Raw genomic sequence first — 22142 nt, 5'->3', positions numbered from 1 at the left:
TAACATAAGCTCCTTTCAAGTTAAACATTATCTGGTACAATTTTGTATAGCATTTTGATTTAAAAAATCAACATACTCAGAAAGTTAACAAAACACAACCAAGTTTTCTTCTGAGTTAATTTTGTACATTATTTTCCTTACTTTTATTGCATATGCCACTACAACCAGTCAACAAGTCATGATTCTCTGCAAGGTTATGTACAGATGTTAGAGCGCCATAGCAACATTTTGCTTCCCATTTTCCAAAAATCAAATTCTTCTGCAACCTTCCTACTAACTAGCTTAGATTAGAAAAACTAAGAAATTTTGGTAAACTTCCAAGTGAAGCACAAGAGCTACCAACAGCGCCAAACTGCACAGCTCCATGTGAAATACAACAACAAAAAGTGGCATTCTCTCCTCAACATGCTGGAGAGATCAAGTTTTAAATCACAAAATAAACAATTTTGCTACAATTTCCTGGATTTGATAGAGTGTGCGCCCCTGTCCCTGGATTGCTGGAACCTATCTTTCCTGACATAATAAACCAGAATGACTTTCAATACTCCCTTCTCCACCTCTCACTTCCTTGTGGGATTAGAATCATCACTATTTCCCTGGAGGTCTGTGTCACTTTTCTGTGCAACAAAGCTCGGTGACCACACTCTGGAGCACAGCAACAGCTTTCTCTCAGCTCCTCAGCATCTTCTCTACATGTGTTTTGTTTTCTTTTATCCTGCAGGAGTTCTGCCAGAGAGGTTTAATGAAGAAGCGAGCAGCTGGAAGGGCAATTCTGGCTGACTGTGAGCCCAGTCCTGCGCAGCCCCTCGGTGCCAACACTCCTCACCCTCCTCCCCACGCACCCTTTCCCTGCAGGCCCCACCGCCACTCTCCCAGGGCCACCGGGAGCATCCCGAGGGGACGGAGGGGGTGAGGCCTTCCCGGCCCGGCCCAGCACGGCGGCCCCGGGGCCCCCGGCCCTCAGTGGTGAGCCAGGCAAGGGAAACGGGGGAGTCACTGACCGCCCCCTCCCACGGCCATGATCCTCCCCCTACCCTGGCCACTGACTGCCCTTCTCACGGCCACTGATATTCCCCGGCCACTGACCCTCCCTGGTCACCGAACCCCGCTGCCACGGGCCACTGACCCTCCCGCTGTTCTGGCCACTCACCAACCCCCAACCGCTAACCGCCCCACTGCTCCGGGCACTGACTGCTCCAGGGCAATTAATGCTCCTGCTGCCTCAGGCACTGATCACCCCTTCCCACGGACACCGAACCTCTAAGGCCACCGCCCACTGGCTGCAACCGTTCCTGCGTTCAAACCCCGCCGCCACCGCTATGAACATGCGCACTGACCTCACCCGGCCGCATATGCGCACTGAGCGCCTCAGCCCTCACATGCGCACTGACCTCCAGCGTCCGGCATATGCGCACTGAGCGCCTCAGCTCTGCACATGCGCACTGACCCCCATCACTCCGCACATGCGCGCCGACTTCCTCGGCCCCACACATGCGCACTGTGCCCCACCGCCTCGCACATGCGCATTGACCACCACCGCCCTTCCGGAAGGTTCCCGCCCCCCGAGCGCGCATGCGCACTAACCCGCACGGCTGTGCACATGCGCACTGACCCCACCGCCCGCGGCGGGCTGGAATGACGGCAGCGCTTCCGCCTTTCCTGCGCCGGGCGCCTTTGCGCATGCGCGGTCCGTGCGGCGCGGGAAGCTCCCGTGAGGGGAAGTCCCGCCCCTCAGGTGTCTCCTCATCTCTCGGGCTGTGAACGTTAGCCTGAGATTATGTTTTAAAAACGTGAAGGGGGGAAAAAATGGCTCCTATAAAGAGGCACTTATAGAGAGCCCTAAGGCTTTACACATGGCCAATCAGAATGAAATTGGGGGTTTGGAGATAAGATAGAAAAGCGCATGGAGGAAAAGAAAGAATTAAAGGGAAAAAAATAAGAGTAAATTAGCATCGGGATCTTACAGAAGGAGTGGATCTGTTCTTGTCACTTCCAGCGAGCACAGATGGCAGGAAGCATCCAAAAATAGCTGTTAAATGCTGGGGGGCAGTGATAGAGGTCAACCCGCTAAGATAAATACAGAATTCTTGTTCCTGGGCTCCGAGATGAGTTGTCTCACTCTGTAACAAAGAACACGCAAGCTGCTGCTGCGGGTCAGTTGTTCATATCCCTGCAAATGTGAAAAAAGGGGTTTTCTAGTATTCACTGGGCAGTCTGAAGCTTTTACAGAGATAGGCTTTGCTCCATGGGATGCTTTATTATCATCATCTCTACAAGCTTCAGTGAGGAATGTTACAAAACATAAACACAACAGTTGTTCCCAAAGGTTTCCTGGGCTGGATGCTCAGGTGAAAGGGCTGCAGCATGGTGTGGGGTTGAGTTTATGGTATTTTTATTTAGTTTTGAATTAAAACACAATTAATAGCCCCAGTCAGCGCATGGTAGTTAAAGTGTCTTTTGGGAAGCAAAGGGAATTCTGTATATATATTTTGGATGACCTTGAGATAGTCTGTGAAGATTAGATTGTCTAAAGAGGTGGCCTGCTGCTTCCTTTGCTCAGGGTGCACAGCCGGTAAGAGAGATTTAGTCCATCTGGAGCTCTAGGAGGAGGCTTTTTCAATATATATACATATATATATGTATAGGGCTGCATCTGTTTTAGCAGCAAACTTCAGGAGGAAACTGTGTATGAACATCCATCAATTTTTATAGAGATACAATGCTGACAGTTTACTGGAGTTACCTTTTCTCACTGCTGCATTGAACTGTAGCAGAAATTGGAGACTGTTTCAGTAAAATACCCAAATGTCTCTTTTGAATATCTGTGGTTATTAGTATATAACCAAGTAGAGTTTATCTGACTTCCATTCTACATCACTTTGTCCCTCAAATTGCCTGACATGACTCTGCCCATTTTGGTGGAGTGTTTGATGAGAGGGAAATGTTTTCAGACACATCTCTCAAATAAGAAATTTGTTTCTGTAAAGACATTTTTCTCCAAATTTCAAAAAGTTTATTTTTGTGACTAATTAAAATAAAATTTAAAAAAAGAAAAAAAAAAGAAGAACTGAAAACAGACAATCATTATTAAACCCAGACACATTTCAGAGGTAACACATGCTCCTTATGACACTCTAAGATTTCAGATACAACACAGGGATTCAGGCTCTGCTAACAGGACTTATCCCAGCTCACTGAGGCTGTACGTGGGATTAGCAGTGAGGCACCTGCAATTGCTCAGACCCTCATCTACCAGAAATAAACAACAATTATATAAAGTCACAGTAGCTGTGGGGGGAAAAAAAGGAGCTTGCAGGGAGCTTGGGGGCACAGTGCTACTTGCCAACATCAGAGAGATATTTTGGAGTTCTTTGGGCAGTTCTCCCCATCCGCTCTCCAGGCACCCTTACTTGCTGCCAAGAAGGGTAAAGAGATGCCACTGCCTCACATGAAGCAGGCAAAAAACTGCTGTTATCAGACCATTGTCCCAGTTTTGGAGCCTCTGCACAGAAATCAAAGATGTAAACAGAGCATCCCAGGTTTCCTCTGGATAACCATTCCACAGAAAGGAGTGGCACTGAGACAGCAAAGCCCAAGGAATCCCTCTCTCCAACATAACAAACAGCAATTTTTTGATATCAGGGTCCCTGTTACCCCTTGACCATGGAAAGGGAAATGAGGATGTGTGCCATGTTCTGCCCAGCCACTGTTTGGGGCAGCAGCAGGTCCCCAGGCCAGCTCTGCTGCCGTGGGGCTCAGGGCTGGTGCTCAGGACCCACCTCCCCACTGCAGCAGTGCCAGGGTGGCCTGAGTGCCCACCCACATCTCTGCCCAGGGTCTCAGGCTGGTTATGCAGCTCCTGCTGAGCCAGCACTGCCCCAGCTGGGTTGCTGACTGCCTCCAAGCTGTCCCTATGGAAGCTAGCTTGTGTTTTTCTACATTACAGGGCAGCAGCAAAAGCAAGACTACAGTGTAGACATGCCTTGTATCTCTCAGACCCCAAGTGCAACTTTATTTAGACAGACAAAAAAAAAAAATGCAAGTAGGTAAATAAAAAACAAATTTTCTGGGTGATTTTGGAGAGTGCTGCCTCGAGGGTCCGTGTTTCCTCACATGCACTCAACTAGGATACCTTCATTTTGCCTTTCTCAGGAGCTGCTTCATGGATGAGTGGCTGCTCATCCCCGTTCACCGACAGCATCCTCTTCTCTGGGGGCAGCTCCTCGGGCTGGCGGGCGATCAGCAGGCGGCAGGTGAGCAGGATCCCAAAGACCAGGGCATGGGCATAACGCTTGAGAGGGTCCCCCACGAGCTGGTGGAAAAAGAGCACAGCCAGCACAAGGAGGAGCAGCAGGAAGTTGGCCACGTCCTTGGGGCGACCAGGCACCAGTGTCATGACAATGCCACACGCCACTTCCAGAGCGCCGATGCTCTTGCGGAGGAGGATGGAGCTGACTCCCATCTTCTTGAGCATGGGCAGGGCCCGCACGTAGCTTTTGTATGCTCGTTTCTGGAATGAAGCAGCCATGCAAGAAAGTGAAGGCAAAGGTGACTTCCATTGAAACAGACTGATGTGCAACATGACCTAAAAATTATTTCACTTGTCACAGACCCCTCTGGCACAATAGCCAATCTGTAAAGCTTCTGTTTGGGGATATGTTAAACCATCAATCTGCAGTTCATCCTTGCTGTTGTCTCCTCACTGGAAAACCCTGAAATCTCAGGTTCTGATTGCTGGAATTAGCAGTGCAGAACCATGTTGTTAAAACAAACAAATCTCTTTCTAAGAGTGCCTTGTGCTTTAGAATTGGCTAATACACCCAATCTTGCAAAGCCAAAGCACAATAAGTACAAGTCTCTTTCTACTCTAAAGCAACTTACAATATTCCAAAGCAATTTACAGTAGGTATGGGCAGTGCAGGCTTAGGGTAGGACTCAACAACAAAGCTGAGATTCACCAGTCCTATCCTGTGCTTACATACCTTTGTGATCCTTTCTTTCCTCAGGGGAAAGCAAGCTGGCCTTTGACCTTATTTGCTCTCTGTTTTTTGATGGATTTAGAAGCAGTGTAAGTTGGAAGAATCAGCCTGAATACACAGCTGCCTCATTCTTTTGGGGAAAAAAACAACCTTTGTCCTTCCCCATGCCCAGGTTCTTGCATTTGAACATAAGGTGCTGCTGGCCTTACTGTTTTGTTTGGGCTTTTTTTTTCTCTTTTTGTTTTGCAATCAAGTATATATATTTTTTTTTTTTTCTTAAATAAGGCTTCTATATTCAGTGTGAGACACTGAAATTATTTCCACTTATGCTTGAGTATAATATCCCTGAAGACATTATTGCCATTTTGTTCTCTGTTTTCTAGTCAGTGTGAGGGAATTGGAAGCCAAATCTGAGGTACAGGATTGTTCAGTTCTCACAGGCACTGATCAGACTGTGGATTTACTTCCATACAACTTTGGAAACCTACATTACAGGCATACAGAACTTTCCCACATAGATTTTGATGCTTCCTTCTGAGAGGATCTGATGCTTCACAGGTGGTTTAAAAATATCCAGCATTGTCATTTTTGCTACAAAATAACTGAAGATTTCCTGACACATTTACTCCAAGTGTTTGCATTGTAAGGATGTATTTTAAACCATCAGTGACTAAAACCTCAAAGCAGAGTATTTTTAAACAGTTGTGAAAAATACAACATTTTTAAGAAATGTACTATAAGCATGTCCTAGAGTACTCTGGTGTTTTAGGTATTTTAGTAGGGAAGCTAAGGTTTTTTTTTGCTGCATGAAAAACTACAGGTTTGGTGGTTTAGGCAGATAACAGAGGTTCTCTGTTTGCTGGGGACAAAAAGCCATCCCTATGGATTAGCAAGGTCAGGTTTTTCCTAACTGTATGACCTGAAAGACCACCACAGTATGTAGCACAGCAAAGGCAGGAGAGCCTAATGAGCCATGAATATGTAACAATATGGACCATGGAGAATAATGATGCTGTGTAATACCTGCTTTATAAAACCAGAGATCATTCCTACCTGTAGGCCTGACTCTTGATAAAGCAGAAGAGGACACAGAAGCTGAATATTTTACAGAGGAAGCATTTTGCAATGCTCCTAAAGAGTCTCTGTGCTTTTTTTTTTTTTTTTTTCTTGTAGCAGAAGCTTAAGAGCTTTGTTTTCTAGGGCTTTTACCTCATGCCCATGAGTTACTTCTTGGGGATTTTCCTCTGTGAGATCCCTGTGCTGAGCTGCAGACTAGGCACTGCAATTGAGATGTTATTTGAGAGCTAAGGAAAAGCAGCTGGGCAGGTGGAGCAAAGAGAGAGAACAGAATGTGCTGGAAACTTCCAGCACTATTTTTTTAGGGGCACAAAAATTATACTAATCTTTTCAACCACCACAATAAATAACTGGGGAAGCAGGAGGCTGAGGGGGGTTGGAGGAGGCAGGAGAATAAATAAACACAGATGAGGAAGCAAAATGTGGCAGCCAGTCCCCCACCTGCCTGCAGCTTGCAGCTGGCAAAGCTCTGCAGCAGGGCTGGCCCTGAGCAGAGAGGAGCATAAACCAGTTCACCAGGTGAGCAATACACACAGTGACTTCTCTGTCCTCTGCTCACCCCTTTCTTAGGCAAGAAGGGGAGAGGCTCGTTTCCCAGGCCAAAGAGAATAGTAATAAGAAGACTATTAATAATATCTTCCTCTGCCAGCTTAGAATCTCAAAGCATTTCACAATCATTAATTAATCCCTGCACAAGTCTAGTGAGGTAGGGACAGTTAGTATCATTATCCTTGCTTTAAAACATCTCATTTTGAGGATGAACATCTGCCAGAGCAGGCATCTGCTTTTCCTGCCCCCATCCAGTGGATAGCTTTCTCCTCAGGGATCAGCTGTCCCTGCCTGCTGCATGTCTGGCACTTCTGCAGGCCTTGCTTTTAGAGACCCTCGTGTCCCCATCTTCTGCAGGCTGTGTGTGCTGTGCCATCCCATCCATCCTCCCTGCCTCCCATCCTTATCCACCAGAGGTTTCGCCGTGGATAGGCTCAGCGGGAGCCCAGGCAAGGGCTGCCAGGATATCATGGGCACTGCGTATTATTGGCTTCTCTCCGTGTCTGTCAAGTAAGGAGTCAGATCAGCTTCTTCCCTCTCCTGCCCCTCGCTCGGGGTTCCAGGGCAGTCACCCCCGCGTCCCCCACCGCTCCTGCTGCAAGGCGGGAGAGCCCTGAAGCACCTCCCTCCGTGCTGCCCGACTCACCATCTCATTGTAGGCATCCCTGCTGAGCCGGGGGGTCAGTTTGATGGTCCCCATGAAGACGAAGAAGAGCCCCAGGGCCACCGAGAGGGCGACGATGGTGATGGTCCTGGGAGATGCCATAGAGCCGCGGGGATTCGGTCCTAGCGAGGCCTTGTGGCTCTGGCTGCCAGCCCGGGTGGGAGGGAGTCCGTCACCATTGAAGGCTGTAGGAATAAAGCTGCAGAGGCAGGAGGATGACAGCGGGAGGGGATTCAGCTCCTCCACTCAGCAAGCCCTGGGTCCTAAAGCCCTGCAGCCGGAGCCAGGCAGCTCCAGCGCTGGAGCGCAAGAGGAACTCATCCTCTTCTTTCCTTGCGTGTTCCATAAATCGCCCACGGAAAGCCGAAACTGAGTCAATTCTAGGGATGTGGGATGGCAGCCAAAGCCAGAGCAGAGTTATTCATTAGCGGGAAAACAAAGACCTGTTAGCAGAAGGCACAGGAGTAATGTGCTGTGGAGAAGTGGGCAGGGGTCTCTTGTACACTGACAGCTTTCAGTTTCAGATATTCAGATGTTCATACATAGAATACAACATATTGCTTCGTTTCTTTGCACTGCGAAAGAAAAATAAATGTTTTGTTCCTGTGGCTCTCCTGGAACCTGATGCTCAAAAGGGAAGGTGAGGCCACTTGTCACCTGCCCCCACTGCAGACAAAACCTATCCTGTATGTTCAGCTCTCCAGAGGCTAGTGGAAAGGTTTTATGATCCTCTGGTACTATCTGATTGAAAGTCGTTGTCTCCCCTCCAATTAATGCAACAAATTTCCTTTTGACCAAAACCTAGCAGGAATCTATGCAGATCTCACAGTGAGAAATCAAGGTATAATTGCATGAAACAGAACTGCTGGAATGCATCCTTTGGTATGAAATGAAAACAAGAGGCTGCAATGTGTGTAAAAACATACAGTCATGGGATAGTGCAAGAGTGGCACTTCCTATGCCTGGCAGGAATCTCATCATCACTCCCTTTATGGTGTAGTAGTTCTCAAGTCCTAAACACATGTATTTTGTGTCCCCATGGCTTGAGAACTGGTTATTGTTATTATTCAAAGCTCAGGACTGGAGCCAAGTCTGAAAAATACAGGAAGATCTCCCAGCTTCCTTGGGAATTTATCAGCCTTGATTCAAATCATTCTGAGACTCAACAACATAAGGTAACTCTGCTCACCCAGTCTGCCCTCCCCGTTAGAGCAACTCCATCTCTGGAAGAGCTGGAGAAATGTAACAATGTGAGCAGGACAGGACATATACAAAACAGAAGAAAAATTTTAATTAGCTATTGCAGAACATCCTGAAGAGGAAAATATTGCATCTGACATTTGCACAGGGCACTTCATATTTAGCCATCAGCAATCATTAGTGGAGAAGGGGGAGGCAGATGTGAACAGAGACACTGAAATCTGTTGTCTTTATTTTGTTTCATAGAAAAATCTCATTGTTGAAGCTGGTGCCTCCTCCAGGCATGGACCCCAACAAAGGAATCCCTGGGCTTTCTTACTCTTCCATCCTAAATCTCCCACAACAGTTCTGACCAGTGGAAAATTAGAGGTGTCTACTCATTGTTCATTGGTTTGTTCGAGTCTGTGGATGAGAATCCACTCTCACACCCAGCTGGAAGTCCCGTGTTCTTTGTTAGGCACAAGGTCAGCGCCCATTCACAGCTCCTTGCCTGGGGCTCCTGCGATTTCCCACTATCCAAGCCACAATTTGCAGCTTGCATATTCCTCAACGCAGGGAGAGTCTTTTCCAGGCTGCTTTTACCAGCAGCCCAAGATTTGCAGGGGAAGGAAGGGTGATGAAATGCTACAGAGAACCTTTTCACCCTAGAAATCCAAGTAGTTCTTTAAAGAACAGTGTTGGTAGGCGAGCTAAAGTAAGAGAAAAAACAAAATTATTTATTTTTATACAACTTCACAGAAAATAAGTTAAAATCCTAACTACATCAGCTCTTCAGGACAAGAGGAGGTTGCTTCCCAAGCTCTCAGAGCTCATTCCTGCCTCCTTGTCAGCGGGTGAACAGCAGCAGCAGCTCACAATGTCCAGTGTGAGGAAACATGTCAAAAGGAATAGCCAGCATGGGGGAAAATTGCTCCCCTGTCAGCTTCTTCCGTGGGTCAGGTGGGCAGCATAGCCTGTGGAAAGCAAAGAGCACCTTTTAGACCAGTAGCAGAAGCCTTCCCACCACTGGTATCACAATCCAAGGGGGATCCACAGAGGAGGTACAATGTGTTTGGCTAACATTCCTCAGAGTCTGCAGCTGACACTCACTGAGGCGTGGAACCATCAATACTGAATCCCCAACCAGCTCTGAAAACCTCAGGGACAATCTGAACAGTCAGTGGCAAGTTAGAAGCTCCTTTTCTCACAAGCCATCCCAGCTGAAAGATACTCAGTTTCAGTTTTGCACTGCCCTTATCGCTGCCTGCAGACAGATTTATCACCTGGGTCTACCCCAGCTAAAAGCTGACCAGATAAAGCTACATGATTAACCCTAAGCAGGTGACAAATCCCCTTGGCTTCCCTTTCTTGGTGAGGGGCCAACCTTCCTGCAGTGAACCAGATGGACTCTGTATCTCACATCCAGGTGTGCTTTTTTTTTTTTTTTTTTTTTTTTTTTCAGAAGGATGCACAATGTCATTGTGCCATGCTTGCATTAATTCTATTCCTCACTGATGCCTTGTCTGGACTTCACAGGGTCTGTCACTGAGATGAACAGAAAGGAGGAGAGTGCTCACTCGAGGAAGTTCCTCATGGCTTCACCCTCTGGCTTGCAGGAGATGTAGAGCAGCCTGCGGATGGACCTGCAGTTCCGGATGGCTCGTACCACCCTGTAATCTGCAAAAACAGACACCCTGCTTTCCCACCACCACCCTGAGCTCTCCAGAAGGAGTGACTACACAGCATCACAGAAGTGTCAGAAATACAGATGCATATTTTGCCACATTCTGTCTCAGATGTGGTCTCTCAGGAGGTCACGGGAGTGACCCATACTGCTGACAGCTTAGCCAATTTGGCAGGCAGGGCAGAGCAATGGGAGAAGTCCCTCTGCTTCCCAGGGGGATAGAGGATGAGAGAAAAAATCTTAGTCAATTATGCAAAGGCACATAAAACCTTCCACACACATTTGTGAGAGTGCATCTGGGCACCAGGACCAGTGTGTGAGTTCCCAGTACACACTCCAGGGGAGACCACTGAGATAGTGTGAGGGCTGGGTTATTCATTCTGGGAAAGAGAAGGTAAGCAAGGATCCATTTACTGTCTTCAGAGACCTCATGGGGGATTACAGATAACTGAGAATCTTCTCAGAAGGCATGAGAAGAGGATGAGAAGCAATAGATGCTATATTAGGGAAAACATTTTCAGGAGAGGGAATACACCCTTGGACACATTCAAACCTCAGCTAGGCTTTACATCCCCATGCAACCTCATACAACTCTGAAGCTGGCCTTGCTATAGTTGAGAGATGGCACCACAGACCTCCAGAGGTCCCTTCTCTGTTAAATAATTGTGTGAGCCTGTGATAGATGGAAAAAATATTAGAGCTAAAGAGAAAGCATGATGAAGGCACTGAAAACAGCAGACTTTATGGGGTTTTAGCTTTTGTCAGCAACAAGAAAAGAGAGACTAAGCAAGGAAAGAGTTTAAAGCCAGTATAACAGGTCTCACAGGACTTGTTCAAAACTCTCTGTTTACAAGATGAAAATAAATAGCATTTTCACTCACGTAGGCCAGCCCGGGAAGGGTTCACCACAGCAACAAGCGGTCGGGCATCCTCCCACGATGCCAGGAGCTGTGGTAACACAGCCTCTGCCTTTCCACTGTGAAACTCACAGTTTGAGATCCCTGTGAAACAGAAAAGCAACCACATGAACTGAGTCTCACCATGAGTTAAGTATAACATGAACCACCCTTTGCTGTGTGAAGGTAACAGGTTAGGGTCCCTCTGCTCACTTCTACTCTGATTTTTCAGCATCTAGTTTGAATTTTTTTGCCACAGTGAGTCTGAACTCACCATTGAATGCTGCATTCCACTCAGCATCCTCTATTGCCTTCTCCACCACCTCGACACCAATAACCTTGGACACTCGGTGAGCCAGAGAGAGACCAATTGTGCCTGCAAACACAGGAAACAAAAATACTCCATACATTCATGCTGAAGAAACAGGCCCTTACACAGCGAGGATCCTCCCTGGAATGCAGACCTCTGGCAGCCCAGGAACACACCTGTTCCACAGCAGATGTCAAGGAGGACAGTGTCCCCAGTAGCCTGGCAGAGCTCCCCGACTGCCTGGTACAGAACTTCTGCTCCAGCCGTGTTGACTTGGAAAAAGGCATCTGGAGAGATGCGGAACTTCAGGCCGAGCAGTTCTTCGAAGATGTGTGGTGCTCCGTGGAGGAGCTGGAAGGGGGACTGCTCGTGGGAGCAGCGTGTCATGGTGCTGCAGATCACACAAAAAACAGCTGTTAGAAGGCAGCAGAGAAGAGCTGGTTTCCATCCCCAGGGTGCTCATGGGCAGCAGAGGATGGTTCTTCCACCCAACAACTTATATTTCATGTGAGCTTTTCAATGAGATTAAAACGTTTTGAATCTTTGTAAGGAATATGTGACTTGCCTAAATTTCACTAAAAGGATCAAAATTATGTACTCAGCAGAAGGCAGCCTTCCTCAGATCTATCCCCTAGTTTTGCAGCTAATGTGATTTACTGTCTTGGGATAGTCACTGGAAGTTTTTTCTTTAAGTTTCCCAGGCTCATAATTCCCAAGAGGTAGAGCCACAGCATGTTCAAGTAAGTCTGGAAAAATAAAAGATGGGGCCATCTTAAAGCCACATCTTCAAGAGGGATCCAAACGTCTGTCATTCTCTTCCAGCACTTCCTGAAATGGTGGAATTTGAATTTGGTCAGAAAGGGGGTAGAAGAAGGAGGTGGCTTTGTTTCTGCTCACTCCACCTAACAAGGTATTTACCTCTCTTGGAAATAAAGTGAAGTCAAGTCACAGACTGCTCCAGGGCCACATGTGAAGAATTCCTTCAGCAATGCTTTCTGAGTAGCCAGTTCCTCCTGTCAAGAGTGAGAAAGGCAAAGCTGTCTCTTTGGGTAACCTGATTAGACCCCTCTCCCCAGCAGGCTCAGCTCAGCCAGATGTCTGCTGTGCCTCTTGCCCTGCCCTCCAGTGCTCACCTGGCCCAGCTGCTGGGGGTGGAAGGTGATGATAGCCATGGTGTGGCCACAGCCGGTGGTACGAACCACGAGCTCTCGCCAGTGTCCACCTTCATGGAAGAGGATGCAGGAGTCCAGGGGGGAGTGACAGATGAACTCCTCATAGCACTGAGGGCAGGGGAAACGGCACTTTTAGTACCATGGAGACAACTACCCTGCTCTTAGTTCCCTCCCACACACAGCCCTTCCACCACTGCTTTTTCTGTTTCATTTTAATACACTGTATGAAAGCTCCTTCCAGGTTCTTGAAAGACAACACATTTTAATAATTTCAATTTGCAATTCTTATGTATTTTAATATATTGGCAGGAATACTTGATTGCCACTTGATTTACTTCATTACTCGGGACACTTTATGGGCTGCAATATTAACTTGTGAGCTTTTATAAAAGTATTTTATCACCAACTCAGGCATGAAAATTTTCAGAACATGAAAGTGGACTTGAAAATATAGCACAATTAAAATTACAGTGTTCTCCCAAGTAAGAGTTATTGCAGTCTCTCTATTCCACAGGAATGACTTACTTATTTACCTGGGCTACTTGTTTGTGTTTTGAGGGTATGTTCTCCACATGGTTGGCTTTCACACAGACAATATTTCTTTCTGTAAAGAGATGGACAGGTATTTAATTGCTCTGCTCGTAAAGCACTGTAGCATCTGACATGATAAACTGTAGAGAGTCCTTTCCCCATTCCCACACCCATGCCAGAAGTTTTCTATGAGTTTCTTGTCCTGCACTGACCTCTGCCAGTTCCTACATACAACCCCACAGTTTTGGGGTTCCCATCTGGTCCTCGGTTCACAGAGAAAGTCGATTTGTTTCGGTAGCCATTAATGATGGGCTGAGGGAGAAAAGAAGAAAAAGCAAAGCCTCCAATTAAAAGAAAAAGCAATGGAGGAAAGCCAAACCCCAGCCTGGTTATTCTGTTGCCAGCATGGGAAGATGTAGATGAAGGGGCTTGTGCACAAGAACCCCACTGCTGCCCCTGGGGGAAAAGAAGTGGCTCTCTGTGACAGAATGGTGACAGGTTTAACAGAGAGGCCTGAGGCACCAAAAAAGGTGCACTAAGCACAAGGCTTAGTTCACTCTCAGGCAGTCACAAGCTGCAAAGCACAAGTTAGCAAAGATTGACTCAGACACAGTCTCTGCAACCAAGTAATGCCCCCCCATGAGACTCTTGAGTTGTTGAGTGAGAGACTGTTTGTGGCTCAGAGGGAAGAGCATTCCCATGGGACACTCACCGAAGGGACTACAGGCTGCAGAGGACAACACAGCTCACCAGGTTTCTGTGCATCTATGCCCAGCTCCTCAAGACGAGATGCCAGTGTCTGCAAAATCTTCCTCTGGCTTTCATACTTTACCTGCAGAGGAGTTCTGAGGCAGAAACACTCTCACAGGACCACACAATGGTGGGCAGCTCCTCATCACCCACCTCTGGGGAGTCCAACAGGAGGAAAAACTGCAAGCGAAAATATAGTCCCAGAGGAACTCTGCCTTTTTCATAATCACAGCTGCTTGGAGAAACAGGAAGAAAGAAAAATCCTGGTCTGTGGTCCCCAAATGCTGGCCTGGAACACTTTGTCTAACCTGAAGCCCCAGTGAAGCAGAGCAGTCCCACAGAAGACAGGATCACTGTGCAAATGTCCATCCTCTGTACTACAAGGAACCTCCCAGTTTTATCCTTCACAATAGCAGGATCAAAGCAGTAGTACATGGGGTCTGAAGAGTTTGCAGCATTAAGGGCTACTGCTCAAGAGGATAGGAGGGACAGTTGGGGCAACATAAGAGAAAAGAGTTTGTAAACACATCTTACCTGCAGCTGCTCTTGGTAGGGAAGTCTCCACAGTGGTGTCACTGCATTTGCTAACCTGGAAAGCACAACAGCAAGGCATTGCCCAGAGCTACTTGATCCTGATTCCTATGGCATAACATCTCTGTCAGCTGCTTCATGGGCAGGACTGTTCTGGTGTGGGCTCTGCACCAGGGTTGGCTGTGACCACCCAGACTCCCAGGGAACCACAGTGAAATGCACAGTTTGTGTGCAGCAGGAGGGAATTTCAAGCTGCCCATTTGCCCTGACCTGGCCACCTACACAGAAATAGTTTAGAGATAAACCTCAGAACTTGCCACTACTCATATCCAAAGCAGAACAAACAAGAAAAAAGTACATAAAAGCTGTTTAAAAAAAAATCCTCAAAAAAAGAGGTGAGGCTGATATTATTCAAGCACTCCTAAGTGACTCCCTGAGACCATGGGGAACACCACCCCGCAGCTGGATAAGTTGCAGTTATTGCTTAGGTAGGATTTTTGGAGCTGCTTCTAAAGCACCCAGTGCTAACTACTCTGAGGTTCAGGACTGCAAATCGAATGGACTATCACTTTTTGCTTGCCAAAATGGCAACTCATCTGCTCCTTTCCTCTCAAAACTTTTAATTTGTCTTCTCCACTATCCCCTCCCCAGGCCAGTCTCCAGTCAAATGAGCCGAGCCCTGGTTCTTCTATTCCTACTGGGGAGAAGTAAACCCCTAACCACCACATTCGCAGTTTTAGGTGCTTGCTGCTTTAAAAGAATGCTCGGTCATTTTGGAAAAGCCATACCTCTCCTCCCAGGAAAGCTCTGGCAGGCCGCAGCTCACCCTGGCCTTTTTCCTCCCTCCCCACGTTGCTGCCGTGGTTGTCACCAGGCTGCGGTGCCGAGGGGACAGGCGGAGCAGGGCGAGCGGCGGAGGGCGGAGGTGGCGGCGCGGTGGCCCCAGCACACAGGACAGAGCCATGGCGAGTGCGAGGGGCTGTGCCCGCCGCGGGCAACCGAGCAGCGGCACGGGCTGGGGAACCGGCCCCGCTCCGGCCCGGGACACGGGAACCGGCCCGGGACACGGGAACCGGACCCGCTCCGGGCGGAAGGGGCGCGGTGAGAGCCCAGCGACCGCCCCGTGCCCGGCCCTGCTCCCCGCCCCGGGCTGCCCGCGGAGCCCCGGCGAGTGCTGGAGCGGGCGGTGCCGGGGAGAGCTGAGCTTTCACCGCTGTGCTGCTCGGTCACGGGTGGCGAATGTCACAGCACTGCCGTGGCCTGGGACAGACTGAGAGCCCAGCGCCACCTGCCCCCGAGCCTGTCCGGTGGGACACTCAGGACTGCGGAGAGAGCAGGAGGGAGGTGTGCCTGCCGTGTCAGCTGGGCTGGCAGGGTGGGCGCGGCTGGGCACGTGTGGTCACAGGGACAGGAGAGCAAGAACAGCCTCTCCCAGCCAGCCCGGGCCGTGCCTCCAGCAGGTGCTCAGGGAAAACGAGGAGCACGCAAGCACGGGTGGCCCCATGCTCACTTAACTCTCTCAGGAACCAAATATTCTCAGTGCTGGCGATTCCCCGAGTTTATCGTTTATCCACTTAGGCACCCCAAGAGTTCTCTTGTCCACGTGTTTACCTGTACAACTTCCTGAAAGGCGGTTGTGGTCAGGTGGGGCTTGGTCTCTTTCTGCAGGCAGCAACTGACAGAACGAAAGGCCACAGTCCTGAGCTGTGCCGAGGGAAACATAGGTTGGATATTAGGAAAAAGTTTTTTACAGAGAGGCTGATAAAGTACTGGAATGGTCTGCCCAGGGAGGTGGTGGAGTCACCATCCCTGGACGTGTTTTAAAAAAGACTGGCTGTGGCCATAGTTTAGTTCAGGTGTTAGGGCATGGGTTGGACTCCATGATCTTGAAGGTCTCTTCCAATCTAGTGATTCTGTGATTCTATGATATGTCACCCTTCCATGTCACCTAAAATTCCTGCCGCCACACAATCCTTTGGCCAGGAGGCTCACCCACCCACTTTCTACCGTTTGGGTGAATTGTTCTTGTGTGAACCTGGCTGCTGCGATTTCCCTCAAGAGCTCCAGAGTCTGGTCCTTTCCCCGCCCGGTCCCGGTCCCGGTCCCGGTCCCTCTCCTCGTCCCGGTGGGGCCGGAGCCGGAACGCGGGTCCTCCACTCCGCAAGGGGGCGCCATACGGTTCTGGCCAGCTACATGATTGGGGCGGTGCTCGCCGTGATTAGCCACGCCCATCACGGGCGGTGACAGCGGGGACGCGCTGGCCTCATTGGCCTCGCCCTTGCCACCCCCCACTGTCCACGAGAGGCCGGCGCGGACGCTGATTGGCCTGTTGCGAGAGGCGGGCCGGGCGCTGATTGGCCGGCGGCGCGCGGCGGAGCGCGGCCCGGCGCGGCGCGTCAGTTCCGCGCTGGGCCCGGGATGCTGTCGGCGGGCGGCGGCTCCGGCCCCGGCGGGGCGGGCGGCTCCGGGCCGGGGCTCGGCGGCGACGGCGATTTCCTGTCGCGGTACCGGCTGGTGTCGGCCAAGCTGCGGCGGCGGTTCCTGCGGAAACCGAACGTGGCGGAGGCGGCGGAGCAGTTCGCGGCGCTGGCGCGGGAGCTGCGCGCCCAGGAGAGCCTGCCCTATGCCGCCTGGTGCCAGCTGGCCGTGGCGCGCTGCGCCCAGAGCCTGTTCCACGGCCCCGCCGAGGCGGCCGCGCTGGCCGAGGCCGCGCGGCTCTTCCTGCGCCAGGAGCGGGACCTGCGGCAGCGCCTGGGGTTGCGCGGTGGCTTCGGCGAGCATGTGGCGGCGGCGCAGAGCTGCGGGGCCTTCGCCGCCCGTCTGCACCTGGAGCGGGGGCAGCCCGCGCTGGCGGCCGGGCCGTGCCTGGAGCTGGCGGCCGCGCTCCGCGACACGGGACAGCCCGCCCGCGCCGCCGCGCCCCTGCAGCGGGCGGCGGAGCTGCTGACGGCGGCGCGGCTGCCGCTGCAGGCTCTGCGCTGCCTGGCCGAGCGCGCGTCCTGCCTGCTGCTGGCCCGCGACTACGCCGGGGCGCTGGCCACGCTGACGCGGGCTCAGGCGCTGGCCGGGGCCGGGCTGGGCGGTGCGGCCGGGGCCGGGGGCGCGCCCGGCGGCGCCTTCCTGGACGTGCTGGCGCGCTGCGAGGTGTCCCGGGTGCTGCTGCTGCTCCTGCTGCAGCCGCCGCCCGCCAAGCTGCTGCCCGAGCACGCCCGCACGCTGGAGCAGTACTGCTGGGAGGCGCCCGACGGCGGACCGGGCACCGGCAGCGGCAGCGGGACGGCCGGGGGGCTGCCGCCGGCCTCCAGCTACCTGCCGGCAGAGCTGTTCCTGCTGCTGCAGTCGGCAGTGCTGGCCTGCCAGGAGAAGGACGCGGAGGCGCTGAAGGCTCTGCAGGCCGAGCTGTGGCCGCTGCTGAGCGCCGAGCAGAACCATCTGCTGCACCTGGTGCTGCAGGAGATGCTGAGCCCCGCCGGACAGGGGCTCTGAGCGCCGCCGCCCGCAGGGACAGGTCGGACTGGTCGCTTCAGCCGGTGCCAGCACAGACTCTATCCCGTTATTTATTTTTAATACGAGTTCTGTAACGCAGTGAAGTAATGGTTGATGAGAGAATGCGTTCATCTACACGTTTGCCTTGTGTCGCAGTAAACTGCTCACTGTATGTACTGAAAGTTGTCATTCACTTGGAAGAAGTGTCACCCGAAAGTAGAAAGGGCAGAAGGAAGCTGTTCATTAAAAGACTGGGTGCGATTTGTATGTGTTGAAGGATTTGGGTATCTACGAATCAAGTGTTGTTAAGAGTGATTAAAAAAAAGAACAAAAAACCTACATAAAAATAAGATTTCATTTTTCCCTGTTCTGAAAACAACAGTCACTGCAGCCAACACAAGGCCCTGAGTTTGGTGGTGGACAAAAGGGGTTGGTTACTGACCTACAAGTGGTTCCTTGGGTGATGGTGGCTGACTCCAGCCTCTGTAGCAGCTGTTAAGCCAGAGAACTGAGACTGCATAATGGCAAATCTACTTCAGCTAAGGCAGTTGGTAGTGGAGGTGGTAAAGTTACTGAAGTTATTAGAACGTGGACTATTTCTGGAATTCTTTTTAGCTGTTATCCGTCTGCTCTCAGCCACTTCTGTCTCTTAGTTTCTGCTTCTTGGGACCTTTAAGTGAAGGCAGCTTTAGAGGAGAAAAGACCCTGATGTCTTTGGTGCACTCAGCTGTTGGGTACAGGCCTTGCTAAACCCCAGCAGTGCTAATATACCACCTAAAGCAGGGCAGGCTTTATCCTCGAAGCTGGAGATGCCCTGGGGGTGTGCGTGTTGGGCAGACAAAAAGCAATTCTAGGGTACCCAGCTACTGTCAGTGAAACAAACACCTCAGCCAGCACTTCCAGAGACCCTGCAGAGGCTGCTGAGGCTTTCAGAAAGAAGGCAATCCAGTTTGTACACCTGTGAGAGAAGCCAGAGGTGAGAAGTAACTGTGTTAAACAGTGCTCTTAATATTTGGGTCTGGAGACAGCAGTTTTTTCAAATGCTTTGCCAGTGTTCGTTTTTCAAGTGCTTTTCACCTTCCACATTTAGATAATGAAGAACTTGCCGGTTTCTCCTGTAAAACGCAGAGAAACTGCTAATTATAAGAGGCTTGAGTTACCTCAAGCCTCTTTTTGACAATGTAAGAGACAATGCTGAGAAAGGCTCGGATCCGAACTGGGTGTTATTTCATGGTTTTAGTTAGCCGTGGATGCGCCAGGCCGGCAGGCAAAACTAAAAACCCACGGGGCGAAATCACGGTATGTCCGCGTCCTCCTTAAATTGCGACAGATGAAACTGTAACCAGCACTGTAACTCGGCGGCAGCGCCGGGGCTGGCCGGTCCGGGGCGGTCCCGGAAGGGGCGCGGCGCGGGCGGGCGGTGCCGGTGACGCGGCGCGCGGGGCCCGGCGGGACGGGGCGCTCCGGGCGGCGCGGGCAGCACGCGGCGCGGCCATGGCGGACGGGGACGGTGCGCAGCGGTGGGGACCGGCGGGGGCGCGGGGACCCCGGCGGGGAGGGCTCGGGGCCGGCGCGGCGCCGCTCGGGGAAGGCTCTGCGGGCGGCTTTGCCCCCCTTGGGCCTTTGCCGCTCTCCGGTCCCGGCCGTGCGCGCTCCCCGCGCTCACTCCCGGCGTGTCGCTCCTGCAGGTTCCAGCGCCAAGAAGCGGCGGAAGAAGGAGAAGCGGGCGCTGGGCGATGATGATGTAGCGGTGAGCGCGGCGGGGGCAGGGGGTGATCGGGCCGTGCTCGGGGTGCGGGGGGGCTCCCGCAGCCCCCTCCGTGCGGACGGGTTGCGGGGACCGTGGGAAGGGCTGGGATGGGTCGGGATGGACTGGGATGGGCCCTCCCCGCCCCGTCCCGGCGGGAGCGCGGCCCCGCGTGGCGGCAGCGGAGCCGCCGGGGCCACGTGGAGAGAGTGGTGGGAGCGCGGCCCGCCCGCTTCCTCCGCTCTGATCCCGCTGAACTTCGCCCCCCCAGGACATTCAGCACACCGAGGACTTCCTCATCAAGCCCGAGTCCCGGGTGGCCCAGCTGGACACGTCGCAGTGGCCCTTGCTGCTGAAGGTAGGGCGCGTTCTGCTCGACCTCGTGGCCCGTCCGTGTTCCCGCTCCTTTTGTCTCCTGGAGGTGTAACCGCGCTGCAGCGAGCGGCGCACGTGGTGCTCTGCCTGCAGAAACCGTGTTACAGTGTCTCCAGCAGTATCCATTAAGTTTTGTGAGTTTTCCATGCCTTGGAAAGATCCTGCCGTATTTCTTGAGTTTTTAATTTGGGTCTGAGCATGGCCTGTGGTGTGTATAGACTTCCAGGATGCTTCTGCTGAGTTTCTGGGGATTGTCAATGCTGCTTTCCCATCTCCTTCAGTCCAGGATTTCTATTTTTCTCGATTTTTGTAAAATATTATCATGGCTTCGTTGTTGGGTCATTTTCATTTTGGAAGTGGCTCTATCACTTAAATGTACAGATCAGACCTGGTGTTTCTGCGGAGATGTATTGCAACACTGAAGTCAAGGGAGCTTAAAAAGACTTGTAACTTCTGCTTGGATTTTGTAGAACTTTGACAAGTTAAATGTGAGGACAGCACACTACACACCTCTTCCTTCCGGTGCTAATCCCCTGAAGAGAGAGATTTCTGACTATGTTAGGTGAGTGCAGTACAGGCCAGAGTGGTTTATTTTTCTTTCACGGTTAATACCTTCCAAATATTTTGTCTGGATTCTTCTTGTACCTCTCTTCTTCATTCAGTGCATTGCCATAATCCATAAACATTTAAATAGGACCCACTGATCCCTCCCTGTAAAGTTTTCTTTATTTTGAGGTCGTAGCAGATCTGTGGATGAACATGCAGAGCATCTAAGGAATTATCTGGTGTTTTTTGGAACAGTTCCTTGGCCTGCTGGGCTTTGAAACTGCTTGGAGTTTGTAGAATTTGGGGGTTTTTTTAAGTGCAGAGTAGGGAGAAGGCAGAAGAGAAGTCCTTGACCATGGATTCTCTACCTGTTGTGCATGAAGCAGATCAGTGTGAGCTCACTGAGCTTTTGGGAAGCTCATTGCTTATCTACCTGTGTAGAAATACATTTCTTTGCAGCCAGGACAGCATTTCAAAGTTACTGCACTGTTGCTGTGTCTGCCCTGATGCTTAGCTCCCATTCCCTGCCATTTTACACTGTAGGTCTGGCTTTATTAACCTCGACAAACCCTCCAATCCATCCTCCCACGAGGTGGTTGCGTGGATCCGGCGCATCCTGCGAGTGGAGAAGACAGGGCACAGTGGCACCCTGGATCCCAAGGTGACCGGGTGCCTCATTGTGTGCATCGAGAGGGCGACACGGCTCGTCAAATCTCAGCAGGGAGCAGGTTTGTTTGGTGCTCAGGGCTGTTTGCAGTGACTGGGGATGTGTGAAGTGCTTTTGGAGACAAAATGGAGATTTCTAAAACTTGAAAAGGCCAATCTTCAGTGCCTTGACCTTTAAGGGTTGCATGTTATTCCAAGCAGCTGAGGACACATCCATGTTGTCTCAGGTGGTTTTTTCATTGCTTTTCTGGTGATTGGCCTGTTATAAGTCAGTGAAATCACCTCTGACATGGTCTTATTTATCATGCGAGTTGAATTTACAGCCTCAGCCTCTTCCAGTCCAGAGAATAAATTAATGTAGCTTAGATTTATTTCCCTGGAAGAATAACCAACTCTCTAATAAGTCATGCCCATTTCCTAGAAGAGTGGTAGGATTTCAGGGTTCTGGGGATGCATGGCTGTGAAGCAGGGTGGACCTTGATGTCCAACATCAAATGCAAGCGGCCGCTCCTGACTGCTCTTGTCATTCTTTCAGGCAAAGAGTATGTGGGAATTGTTCGGCTGCACAATGCCATTGAAAGTGAGGCTCAGCTGGCCAGGGTAAGTCTCACATGCTCTTAGCCATGCTGGCATCTGGCATGCAGAGTGCTGGCCACTGGTGGGAGATAAGGGGCCAGGAATGGAGCTTAGGTGTGCTGGGTGTGTGAGGTGATGACACAGTTTATCCATTCTCTGAGTGCAGTGGAGCTGCCCACCTGCAGCACCCTGCTCCTGTTCTAGGGTCTGAGTGCTGTGCAGCCTCCAGACATCCTGCAGCATCCCAGTGTCCTACTGGGGGCTGCTGTGATGTGTGGCTGGCTGCCTGCAGGAGGGGAGCAGTGCTGGCAGAGTTGGAGCCCCTCTTTGGGGGCTCCATCCTCACTGGGACGAGGGATGCTGTCTGATCACATGCTGCCATCTAATGGAAAAATCCTGGCTGTGCTCACTGGCATCTTGACTA

The 22142-nt window shown here is 51.1% G+C and overlaps 4 protein-coding genes and 1 non-coding gene across 5 annotated transcripts in view; 3 read left to right on the top strand and 2 right to left on the bottom strand.

Moving 5' to 3' along the window:
* Positions 1 to 3983: 3983 nt before the first annotated feature.
* TMEM35A (transmembrane protein 35A) lies at positions 3984 to 7565 on the bottom strand. The gene is made up of 2 exons (XM_033072681.2): positions 7252 to 7565; positions 3984 to 4510 (listed from the first exon to the last, which is right to left on the bottom strand). The coding sequence occupies exons 1-2, from the start codon at positions 7369 to 7371 to the stop codon at positions 4124 to 4126; spliced, it is 507 nt and encodes a 168-aa protein (XP_032928572.1). The 5' UTR covers positions 7372 to 7565; the 3' UTR covers positions 3984 to 4123.
* Positions 7566 to 9159: 1594 nt separating this feature from the next.
* Positions 9160 to 15407, bottom strand: TRMT2B (tRNA methyltransferase 2 homolog B). The gene is made up of 12 exons (XM_033072694.2): positions 15111 to 15407; positions 14326 to 14380; positions 13754 to 13873; positions 13254 to 13353; positions 13044 to 13114; positions 12472 to 12618; positions 12257 to 12351; positions 11515 to 11729; positions 11303 to 11404; positions 11014 to 11133; positions 10026 to 10125; positions 9160 to 9422 (listed from the first exon to the last, which is right to left on the bottom strand). Exons 1-12 carry the CDS (start codon positions 15284 to 15286, stop codon positions 9296 to 9298), a joined length of 1428 nt encoding a protein of 475 aa, XP_032928585.1. The 5' UTR covers positions 15287 to 15407; the 3' UTR covers positions 9160 to 9295.
* A 1333-nt stretch (positions 15408 to 16740) lies between these two features.
* F8A1 (coagulation factor VIII associated 1) lies at positions 16741 to 18170 on the top strand. The gene has a single exon (XM_033072184.1). The coding sequence runs from the start codon at positions 16741 to 16743 to the stop codon at positions 17806 to 17808; it is 1068 nt and encodes a 355-aa protein (XP_032928075.1). The 3' UTR covers positions 17809 to 18170.
* Positions 18171 to 19269: 1099 nt separating this feature from the next.
* DKC1 (dyskerin pseudouridine synthase 1) overlaps positions 19270 to 22142 on the top strand; it is a 10367-nt gene continuing 7494 nt past the window's right edge. Inside the window, exons 1-6 of the mRNA XM_033072181.1 lie at positions 19270 to 19318; positions 19497 to 19558; positions 19827 to 19913; positions 20401 to 20492; positions 21020 to 21204; positions 21678 to 21742. Coding sequence (XP_032928072.1) covers positions 19303 to 19318; positions 19497 to 19558; positions 19827 to 19913; positions 20401 to 20492; positions 21020 to 21204; positions 21678 to 21742 — 507 coding nt within the window. The 5' untranslated portion in view covers positions 19270 to 19302. The remainder of the gene's footprint in view (positions 19319 to 19496; positions 19559 to 19826; positions 19914 to 20400; positions 20493 to 21019; positions 21205 to 21677; positions 21743 to 22142) is intronic.
* On the top strand, positions 21846 to 22090 carry LOC117003137. The gene has a single exon (XR_004419466.1). It is a non-coding gene; the product is annotated as a small nucleolar RNA SNORD17 (small nucleolar RNA).

The sequence above is a fragment of the Catharus ustulatus genome, chromosome 14, assembly GCF_009819885.2.
Source record: "Catharus ustulatus isolate bCatUst1 chromosome 14, bCatUst1.pri.v2, whole genome shotgun sequence".
Classification (NCBI taxonomy): domain Eukaryota; kingdom Metazoa; phylum Chordata; class Aves; order Passeriformes; family Turdidae; genus Catharus; species Catharus ustulatus.
This window is presented reverse-complemented; position numbering and strand designations above follow the sequence as displayed.

Bases quoted from the DNA above. Each gene is read 5' to 3' on its own strand.
- TMEM35A (XM_033072681.2), bottom strand. From the start codon at position 7,371: ATGGCATCTCCCAGGACCATCACCATCGTCGCCCTCTCGGTGGCCCTG. The intron at 4,511-7,251 runs GTGAGTCGGGCA...GCTTCATTCCAG, and splicing joins GGGATGCCTACAATGAGATG to AAACGAGCATACAAAAGCTA.
- TRMT2B (XM_033072694.2), bottom strand. From the start codon at position 15,286: ATGGCTCTGTCCTGTGTGCTGGGGCCACCGCGCCGCCACCTCCGCCCT. The intron at 11,730-12,256 runs GTAAATACCTTG...TGTGATCTGCAG, and splicing joins TCACTTTATTTCCAAGAGAG to CACCATGACACGCTGCTCCC. The intron at 10,126-11,013 runs GTGAGTGAAAAT...CTGTTTTTGCAG, and splicing joins CCCTTCCCGGGCTGGCCTAC to ATTACAGGGTGGTACGAGCC.
- F8A1 (XM_033072184.1), top strand. From the start codon at position 16,741: ATGCTGTCGGCGGGCGGCGGCTCCGGCCCCGGCGGGGCGGGCGGCTCC.